The 10,547-nt window shown below is 53.8% G+C and overlaps 1 protein-coding gene across 1 annotated transcript; it reads right to left on the bottom strand.

Moving 5' to 3' along the window:
- Positions 1–487: 487 nt before the first annotated feature.
- Positions 488–8,174, bottom strand: SERPINE1 (serpin family E member 1). Its single transcript, XM_023655378.2, has 10 exons — positions 8,020–8,174; positions 7,571–7,726; positions 6,641–6,912; positions 5,765–5,998; positions 5,036–5,230; positions 4,236–4,434; positions 3,092–3,192; positions 2,888–2,974; positions 2,457–2,540; positions 488–2,150 (listed from the first exon to the last, which is right to left on the bottom strand). The coding sequence occupies exons 3-10, from the start codon at positions 6,909–6,911 to the stop codon at positions 2,113–2,115; spliced, it is 1,209 nt and encodes a 402-aa protein (XP_023511146.2). The 5' UTR covers position 6,912; positions 7,571–7,726; positions 8,020–8,174; the 3' UTR covers positions 488–2,112.
- Positions 8,175–10,547: the final 2,373 nt, after the last annotated feature.

The following is a 10,547-nucleotide window of genomic DNA, read 5'->3' as shown; positions in this document are numbered from 1 at the left end:
TAAAGAGCATATGAGAACACAAGCTTGTTATGTACCAGGAAAAAGAAAAACCGGTAAATACCAGATCGAGAGAGATGATGTTGCCTGGCTCCTTGGGGAATGCTGGTTGGAGGAACTGGACTCGGTTGGGTTCTGAGAAGCGGGGAGGGGGACTAGGCCCAGGGGATGGGGGCGTTTGGCAGCAGAAGGAAAAGGCTTGAAGAGAGATGGGAACCCACAGGGATGGTGAGCGTGAGTCAGCCAGCCCATCTGAGTGGGTGCAAGGTGTTTGGGGGAGCCCTCTCCTCTTTTTTGAGGGTGATGCTCACGGGGAGAATCATGCTTGCAGAGCCCTGGGGGCCAGTCCTGTGGACTCACCCATGGCAGGTCAGCATGCCTGGGCCTGTGGGTGTATGTTTCCTAAAGATCCCTTTCACTGAGAGGTCTGGGAACCGACAGGATTGGGATTTTGTACTGGGTGAGACGTGGAAAGTAAAGGCAGGGACTGTTTTGGAATATTCTTATTTATTTATTATTATTTCTTAACATTTTTACTTGTTAATGTATCAGAAGTGAAAAGGCATATAATCCAACACAAAAATGGTGGACTCCCCATATGGGTCTCCTTGTGGGTACTGCGTGTGGCTGTCACTGTCCAGTGCATAATGAAAAAATATTTAAAAACAACAAAGAACGAAGGTTTTTCACTGCAGAGCATGGTGGGGGGATTGGATTACATTCATTCGACACCTCTGTGCGATTCCTCAATAAATTTGGCCTGCATGCCATACCCCCCAGCTTCTTGGTTTTCAGAAAGATGATCTAACTAGGGTAGTTGAGCCCGAGTTCGCTGCCTCTCATTCTCTCTCATTCTCTTTCATTTTCTCTCCCCCTCTCTCTCTCTCACGTGTCCACTGCTCACACACAGCAGCCGGAAATGACACATTGAAGTGAGTCACCAATGCGGGTGTGAGTCACCCTGTAATTGGGGAAAGTTCTGTCCTGCTAGGTCGCGCAGCCCCTTGCACTCCTGCTCCTAAATATATTGGAAAATTTTGAAACCACTCCATCCTCGCTCTAGTCTCTCTCACCCACCGCATCCTTTTGGTCCCTAAAGTGGGCTGAAGTTGGATGGTCTTGGCAGCGGTGCTAATACAGCAAGTGGAAAGGCGAGAGGGTGTTGGGGGTTGGGCAGCCACAAGGTGGCAGTGTGGGCCCCGCCATGCTCCCCGCCCTGAGGGGTATGACAGTCAAGTGGCCAGACTCCTGAGATGCAACGAGACAGACCACAAACACTAAAAGCAAGTTTAAATAAGACATTTTTCTTCGTAGTGTTCTTTCTCTCTAACAACCACACAAGGACAAGGATATGATAAATATTCAGGCACACCCCTGGCATGCCCCGCTCCCCACCAGGAGATTGGAGCCAAGAACCAGGCACACAGCTCATTCTTTCTTCCTCTATTCCTGTAAAACAAAGTTTGTAGGAAGCAAAAACCTGCTTCTATGAGTAAACAAGTCACCTACACTCCAAAATAATATATGCACACTCTTTCTAGGGAGCGAGATGGCCAGGTCAGGGTGGGTACCTCTGAGCTGGGGAAGGACGGACCTGGAAATGAAAGTGTGTCTCTCCCGTTGGCCTTCTTTGGCCTGCTGCCAGCCTCCTCAGCAGTAGCAGACAGTGCGGGAGAGATGGCAATGTGACTGGAACACAAATCGTTCCTACCAAGCACACAAAAGCTCCTGTAAGCCTTGGAGGGCCCTCCCGCCAGGGTCTCTGTGGGATCCGGGTCTGAAGACCCGGCTGGGCAGAGCCACGAGCAGAAGCAGCTGCGCAGGTGGTTCTGTGAGTTTTCCAGTCTGGTTTGGAGACCTTTAGGGGCATGTGCTTCCGAGGTCTCTCCCCGGGTCTCCACACTGTGGGAGTTTTTCCTGAAGGTCCTCTTTCCTACTCCTGGGAGAGGCTGAGGTCTAGGAGGCAGATTCAGAAAGATTTCCCATAAAAAAAAAAAAAAAAAAAGCAAATTTCTTCTCTTTCTCCAAAGAGATTAATTAAAATAAAATTCTTGTTTCTCCAGAGTTTCTTCTTTTCTGAGACATCTTCAGTTCTGCAGGCTTCTTTTCCTCCGGTCAGGGCTCCATCACTTGACCCAGGAAAAGGACTGTTCCTGAGGATGAAGAATCATGGGAGATGAGAGGAGCAGCGCAGTTCCCCAAGCTCCGTGCTTCTGGGTGAACTGAGATGTGAGAGGCCTGAGTCGCAGCTGCCTTAGTGACAGCTAGGACTGGGGTCCTGGCACAGTGCTCTGTCTACGACAGGGTGCTGCCTTTGGGGAGAGAAAGTGGAACAGAGATGGACTTCTTGTCTGGAGTCCTCTTGGGGTCGGAGGGGCTGTCTACACCTGTCTAGACTGGTGCCCGGGACGAGGAGAATTGGGGGGAGCACCATGGGGTGTCACAGGCCCCCGGCTCACCTGTGGGGTTGTGCCGCACCACAAAGAGGAACGGTCTGTCCATGATGATCTCCTCTGGGGCCATTCGGGCTGAGGCTACGAAGCCTGGAAGAGAAGGGACAACGTTTTAGAACAGAGGGACGTCGGCACTGGTGCCTGGATTGATCACAAGCAATCATTAACACCAGCCTCTGTCTGGCTGCAGCCCAGGCGTGGATTTAGGAGGCTCAGTTGCTCTCCTGGACGTGAACCTTCAAAGCTTAGCGGAGTCCTTGGAGGCCTGGCTTTCTCAGGAGTTTGGTCTCGCTCACAAACATACATTTATCTAAACCCTTTTAGGGCGTATGGATAGCAGGTTCCTTAAGTTGACTAGCCACTGTGAGAACAACCTGGCCTTTCCTTTGGGACGCCTTGGGCTCAGCCTCGTGGGGCCTCACCTGAGCCTGACCCACCTGTAGAGGAGGACGCCACCGTGCCACTCTCGGTCACCTCGATCTTCACTTTTTGCAGGGCCTGCGATACATGGAGAAGCTCTTGATCTGAAACAGAGGCGGATACCAGAGTAGATCAGCCAGGTTTCTCGGGGCAAAGCTCCTTTGTCCTCTTCGGAGCCCCACGGTTCACCAGGATAAGAATGTGCAAGGACAGCCCCTTACTGGAAATGCTCGTGAAGTCCGCCTGGTTTGGCCTGAACATGTCGGTCATCCCCAAGTTCTCCAGGGGCCTCCTGAGGTCCACTTCACTCTCCAGGGAGAACCTGTAGGCAGGAGCAGGGAACAGCTCAAGCTCAGTCAAGCTCAGGCCGCCTATCCCGGTCCCTTATCCTGTATCCCCCCAGCAGCCCAACAGGATGGGGACTGGCATGAAAGTAGAAGAGAGAGACTGGCTCTTTCAGATCTGTTTGCAGGTCGCTCTCCTTGCTGGAGGTTTCTAACATCAATGAACATCTTTTTGCAATCTCCCCACCCCCTCAAACCTATGACTAATTACTTTCCTCAAATAAGGCAGTAGTTGCAGCATAAATTTAGCCAGTCTGGCTGGGAGACCAAGGGCAAATTCTCTTGCAAGGGTGTTTGAACAAAATCCGGTCTGTACACTGTGTTTCTGTGTTCCTGAGGAGGACTCAAGTGGCCTTGGCTTTGGGGCTCTCTGCTTCCCATCAGGGCACCACTAATTACCTCGATATTTGAGAGAGAGAGAGAGAGAGCACGCTAACCAATGGAATTCTCATCTTTCCCAGAGCCTGGCATTACCGCATCTGGAAATTTGGGGGACGTGTGGTAGGAGGCTTCCCTACAATTCTGGAATTACTCAACCTCAGCCGATTCCACCCTCTTTGCTTCTGCAGAAGGATTTAAAAATCTGCTTTGCTGGAAGCCCAGCTAAAGCTGCTCCGTCTGCAGACGTGATCCCTATTGTCTCCATTGTGACTTGAGGCGGTAGGGGTGGGAGTGGAGGGCGTTCATAAAAAGGTGTAGACCGCTTTAGCCCCCCACTTCCATCATTCCTCTGGCTCTTCTTTTGGTGGCTTTTGCTGGATATTCTGAGTGTTGGAAATGTGGGGCATGGTCTAGAAAAGCTCCCCGCCGCCCTCCAGCAGACACCGGAGGAGGGTGGATGAGAGGAATCTAATCAAACCCAGGCCAGGGTGTTTCCCATCAGCCTCCCACACACTTCCCTGCCCTGCATACGTCACATGTGGGAAACTCAATATGGGGGTGGTGCATTCAGGAGAGAGGGGAGGGGGAAACAGAGGGGCTTAGGATCTTGAACAGAGTGATGAGAGCAAGAGTGGCTTACTTGGGCAGAACCAGGAGGCGGACCACTCTGGTCATACTCCTTTTCCACTGGCTGATGAGCTGGGCATCCAGAATGTTGGTGAGGGCAGAGAGAGGCACCTCTTTTTCATAGGGAGCGGCAATGAACATGCTGAGGGTGTCCCCGTGGTAGGGCAATTCCAGGATGTCGTAGTAATGGCCGTCAGGGGTGGTAAACTCAGCTGTGGAGACACCAAGATGGCGCATTGCAAATGGCTTCAGCTCTTATTGATTCTGACCCAGCGCTGGGTTTTCATCTAGTCCTCCTGTCCCCTCCACTCCTTCTGGAAGCCAGCTCTCCATCCTGGCTTTTGAGGCTCCCCCACCCACTGCTCCTCTGTTCAATGTTTTTATTCCCATTTCTCTTCTCTTTTGCCAATTCACAGTGTCTTGTGGTTTCTCTGTCTCGTTTTGGCCTTCTCTACCTTCACTCCCCACTCCCAGCCGCTAATTCATTCCAGTCCTCGTCTCCTGAATCTCGACTTCCCCATAGCCCTTCCCCTAGCAGGATTCGTGGGCCTCAAGTAATGACACGAGAAACACCTGAGGACAAGAGACAGGAGTCATGTGGTCAAATGTGGGCCTGAGGGAATTTCTGGATTTCAGCTTCATCTTGCATGAAATAAAGCTGCTTTCTGCTGCTCCAACTATCCCAGAGTCTCCTACTTGGGAGGTCTTTGTCAAAGCTGGGGTGCGTTCTAGGGTTCCCCTCCCTGAGAGGGGAACACCTCGGGGATGAGGGGCCATAGTTGTGGGACTTGGGGAAGGGGGTCTTGCTCTTACCATAGTTGAACTTGTTGGTCTGAGCCATCATGGACACAGAGGCGGTGCTGCCGTCGGACTTGTGGAAGAGGCGGTGGTGGGTGCCCGACTCTGGGAAGGGTGTCTTCCACTGGCCGTTGAAGTAGAGGGCATTCACCAGCACCAGGCGCGTCAGCTCGTCCACGGCCCCTTCGTCAAGTAAGTCGCTGATCATGCCTGTGGGAAAGCCAGGTGATCAGGAGGCTAGATATTTTGGAATCCTCTAGATGGTGCCCTTTAGCTCCCTGTCCTCAAATGGGTGTGTGTCTGGTGAAGGGATCTAGTCAGAAGACAGACTCTGGGTTTAGTGAACTCTCTACCTGCTTTCAACCTGTTCTGTCTTCCTAGGGGTCTCAGACAGCCTTCCAGCTCAGCACCGTTTCTTGGCCCTGGGATCCCGTCCAGGATCAGACCCGGAAACTTAAATCTTCTGTTACATTGCTCCCTAAGCTGCAGTCTTGAAGGACTGTGTGTGTTCTATGTCATGGTTCCTACTGTTGTAAAATCTCTCAACACTTTTTAGGTATATCTTTACAGTTGGTTCATGAGGAGGCCTAACTGTGAAAAATATGACAGTTTGATGCTTAAAGCACTTGACCTTCTGTCTATGGAGAAGAGGATGCCGCAGGGGAGAGGTTGGGATATTTGGGACTTGTAAGTCCCCTTTCTCGGCAGGCCCTTGGGACTGGCCTCCGTTCCCTGCCTGCTCACCTTTTGTGTATTTCTTCACCCAGTCATTGATGATGAACCTGGCTCTCTCCACCTCTGAAAAGTCCACCTGCTTGACTGTGGTGTGGAACAGCTTGAAGAAGCGGGGCATGAATCCCTTGACCAGCTTCAGATCCCGCTGGACAAAGATGGCGTCGGCGGTGGTGATCTCGTCCTTGTTCCACGGGCCCATGAGCTCCTTGTACAATTGGCGGAGGGCGGGCGCCATGCCCTTCTCTGTGCCAAGACAGGAGGAAAGGACACGTTAGGCTCATGTTGAGCCAGGGTCTCCCGGCCCGGCCGACTTCCTCCATGAGAGGCCCAACCCTGCCCACGTGTTTGGGGCTCTTCTGCTCTCCCTGGGCTCTCTGGAGGGAGATTTTGTCCCAAACCTCAATCTCTTCTGCATTTCCCTCTTTTTTCCTCAAAAATCTCAGGTCCTAACCCTTTCTTTGTGTTAGAATATTTTTCTCTGTTTACAAGTCACGAATCCTAAACTTTTTCTTATAATAATAATAGCTACCAAGCATTACACACGTGGAATTCTATTGAGTCCTTCCAGCAGCCCTGCGTGGTAGGTACCTTGGTTGTCCCCATTTTGTAGACGAGGAAACTGAGGTTCAGAGGGGATAAGGTTACACGGTCAGTAAGTGGTAAGGCAAGGCTGTATTACACCAGACCCATTGGCCTGTATGCTTGGGACTAGTCAAGGGCCCAGTGACATGGGGTGTGGCGGGGAGAAGAGGCGGTGGTCCCTGAGGCGTGGTGGTACAGGAGTTGGCTCCGTTAAGCTGGAGTCAGCCCTTCCCCGGCCCCTGGTTGGGTAGACCCCTGTCCTGTGAAGATTCCCCGCCTCCCCGCCCCCACGCCAACTCTCACCGTCAATCTTGAACTGCATTGCCTCTTGGATCTGCTTCCGAGTCTCTCCTCCCGTTGTCAGCTGCAACATGGCCAGCACCGAGGCCACCCCGTAAGGTGAGAAAACCACGTTGTGGTCCTGGGAGGCCTCCACCACCTGCCGAAACACCTTCACTCCAAAGTCTGTGGCCAGATGGGCCGCCTGGGACTCGGGATTGTAGGAAGCGGACCCTTCACCAAAGATGAGGGCCAGGCCCAGGGCTAGGCAGGCGAAGACTGGAGACATCCCCATCCTGGAGCAAATGAAAAAGGAACTCGTGAGGGAATAGTTCTGGAAGACTGGCAAGCGGGGAGAGGAGATGGCATCCCAGCCAGGGGCCAGGCTCGCCTGTCACTGGCAGGTGATAAATGAACACGAGGGCAAAATTCATTAAGAGCATGATGAGTTCAGATTCTGAGGCTTTCCCCCTCTGTCTCAGTGCCAGGGCATCTTAAGCGAGTTTCCGCCTTTGGGAATCTTGGAAACTGCTGGCACCACCCTCCAGTATGTCTCCCTTCCCCTCCAGGAGATGAAAGGCTAAATTATAGTAACATCTCTGACTTGCGTGATGCTTAAATTCTCTTATAATGCTTTCACAGCTGTTGTTTCATTCAACTTAGCAGGCCTGAAAAATCCCTTTCCTGAGGCGGGAAAGTGGGGAGGATCTTGATGGAGAGTGACTGAGCAGTCGAGGCCCTTGTTCCTGGTGGCGGGGTAGTTGGTGGGGCCTGACCTCCTTCCCTGCTCCCTCCGTGATCCTTGCTATGATGAAGTCAACTCAACGCTGCAGGTCTCCCCCGTGGAGGGAAAGCAGGGGAGAAGTGGGGATCTAGGGCGCAGGAGATGCTGCCGAGAGGCGCTCTCCGCCTTCCTCCGAGGCGAGAGTTGGAGAAAGTTTGCTTTCCTCTTACCTGAAGTTCTCAAGGTGCCTTGTGACTGGAGGTCTGTCCTGCTGCTCTGGCGATTGTGGCGATCTGGCTGCTGGAGGAGGAGGAGGTGTGGCTCCTGGCGGTGCTCCCGGTCCTGCAGCCAGATGTAGCTGTGCTCCTTGGGACGCTGCTGCCTCCCTTTTATACCAGATGTGGGCAGGAAATAGATGAACTCATGGTTCAGCCCCACCCACTTTCTGGCTCTGGAAGTCTGAACAGCCGGGCCCCTCAGCACCTCCCTGAGGCCTGTGTGTGTGCGTGCTGCTCTGTGTGTACGTGTGAGAGGGCTCAAGGACAATTGGGCAAACACCTATTGTCTTGGCCCAGGGGTTTCCCCGATTTCCCCCCACTCTGCCTGTGTCCCTCCCTGCTATGCCAGCTTGACCCCTGGCAGTGCCAGACGGCCCCAAATGCCCAGTGTTTGGGATTACCTTTCCCAGTGTTCAGCTTGGGGAAGAACAGTTCACATTTTCTCCTTTTCCTTTGGAGAAACGGATCACCGTGGAGTTGTCAAAGAAGCTAGCGATCGTGTGGACTTTTGTCCACCAGCGCCGTCTACCCCGTGCGCTGGCCAAGCGACGAAGAACATCCCTCCCTCCTCTTGGCCACATCCCAGTGGCCAGAGGGCAGGGAGCATGCCCTGTGATTGTCTGGGTTTGACTGTCTAGGACAGGGGCCTGGCAGAGGGCTCCCCTTCCGTCTTTCCCTCTTCCCTGTCAAGTGCCTGCCCGTCCTCAGATGATGCGGGGCTGACTCCCCCACGTGTCCAGACTCTTGAGGTGCCCCCAGGCCTCTCTTTGGTGTCAACAGCCCTGTCTGGCTGGGGTTTGAGGTGTGCTGGGTGGGGTGCTGGAGGCTGAAAGGGACCAGGGCAAAGCCTTGGCAAGGAATCAAGGGCCCATGTGTAAGTTTCATTTCTCTGAGCCGAGGCTATGATGGGGACAATTATGCCTTATCCTTTTCCTGCAGACGCAGACACTCGGAGGGCGGTAGCGGCGGGAGTAGGGATAGGAGTGAGGGTGTCAATTCATGGTGGGCTTGTGGGATATGCTTCTAGGGCATTTTGCTTAGCAGTGGAAGAGTGACCCAGGAATTCTGTAGAGGGTAGAAATCGGCTAGGGGCGAGTGTGTGGGACCAGACCAGTGCACTTGGGGGCTTGGCAGGGTCAGGCACCCTTGGCCGTGTGGCCAGGATGTTGCGGACAGAGTGGTGACTGAGGTGCTGCCAGAGGGGTCCTGCGGTGGGAGGGGGATGGTGCACTTGACCCGGGGGTCCACACGCTGTCTTGCTCTGTGTTGGTGGTGGGTTTCGGCTGGGAGTAACCATGGAGACAGCTGAGGGCAGAATCACAGGAAGTTTAAGTGGGTGGAAGTGTCGGGATATTTGTTTTGGATTTTTTCAGTAAACAGATACCAAGGGCAACCACAGCTGGATGGCTGTTTTGAGTTTTCTCTGCCTCCGCCTGTGCTGTCTCAGTTGCCCCCGGGAGTCAGGTGTGGGTGTGGGGTGTCTAGGAAAGGGGGGAAACCTGGGTTGGAAAGTTCAGATCACCGACCCTTATGGGACTGTTCCCATGCGACTCTTCTTGTTTATGTCCTTGTCCTTTTCCTAGCTGTGGTTTGGAGTCCCTGAGAGAGCGTTAGTCGTGGGGAGAAGGCACTGACCCCTGACTTCTCTCAGGTGGAGAGGACAGAGTACATCCCCCAATCCATCCATCTCCTACCCCCAGAAGTGCCCCCAATGCCTTGCCCTCCACCTTGGGGGTCAGAGGGGGACAGGGATATGGGAGTCCGGTTTCAGAATGCCCAGCCCCGAGTTGGAGGGGCAGCCGGTGGAGATGGGGTGAAAGTGGCTTCTTCGAGGCACCCTGCTGGGCAGCCTCTCCAGCCACTTCAGCGGCCTCCTTCCCCTCCTCCATGGCTATTCCAGGAGCCGCTGTCCCCCTCCTTGCCAGGCCTCAGCTGTAAAAGCCCCTGCTGTTTTCTGTGGACGGCCTGGGCCCTGCCAGGGCAGTGACCAATTCCGTCCCCACTCCTGGCCATGATGGATGATCCTGAGGCCATTCCAGAAAGACACTTGGTTCTCGGGCACAGGAGGCTCTGTGTCCTGTTGGGGGTGGTGGGCCTGGGGGGTTCTTTACTTCGGAAACAGAAGGGCTGACTAACTAAGGGGTCTTTTCCCAAACTGGAGCGGACTTGTAGGCATCTGGGGGGTGTGTATTCGAAACTGAGGCACAGCCTAGTGTAACTGGGGCCCAGGCACGTGTTTCTGACCCTTCCTTTGACTTTCTGATGAGCTGGGGACGCTAGATGATCTAAACGCAGACTTGACCTCAGTCCCTGTCCCTCCTTTCCAAGAAACGGCCTCACGTCCGCCTTGTCTGTCCTCTGGAGGCCTTCCACACACCAGGGCGCAGGTCAATGGCCTGCTGTCCCCCAGCAGATCCCCCTACAATGCCCTTCTCAGAAGCTGGCCTGACTCAAGGGGCTGTCACTTTGTCTCCTTCCCCTGAACCCCAAACTAACAGCCTTGACCTAATCACCTCTTTCAAGCTTGGGCTCTTTTGTAAGGGGTCAAATGGACAGAAAGAGAAAAGTCCCTGCTGTTGAAATAGCTGGACCTCTGATTCCGGGAGGGTCAGAGATAAGAGGATGAGTTACAGCGCCGTGGGTTTCTGGGGGAAGTTCCAGTTGCAGCTAACTGAGAAGATGTTTCCATCTGCACCTCCACAGGTGGTTTGTGACTAGACCAGACTCACGCTTTCCGTGACTGTCCCCCAGCCCCGCCTGCACCCCCGGAACCCTCGTTCAGTTTGGGTCTCCGTGTGGCTTCCAGCTTTCACTTCCTGCCTTCCAGCTGCCCTCTTGCCCTCTGCTCTTCCTCTTTGCTTCTGGGTTGCTCTCCAGCAACAGCCGCCTGCCGCTCTCTTTTTCACTCTCCCTTTCTCTCTCTGAGGCT

This window comes from Equus caballus, chromosome 13, assembly GCF_041296265.1.
Source record: "Equus caballus isolate H_3958 breed thoroughbred chromosome 13, TB-T2T, whole genome shotgun sequence".
NCBI lineage: Eukaryota > Metazoa > Chordata > Mammalia > Perissodactyla > Equidae > Equus > Equus caballus.
The sequence above is the reverse complement of the archived record's forward strand: the minus strand, read 5'-3'. Positions and strand labels throughout refer to the sequence as shown.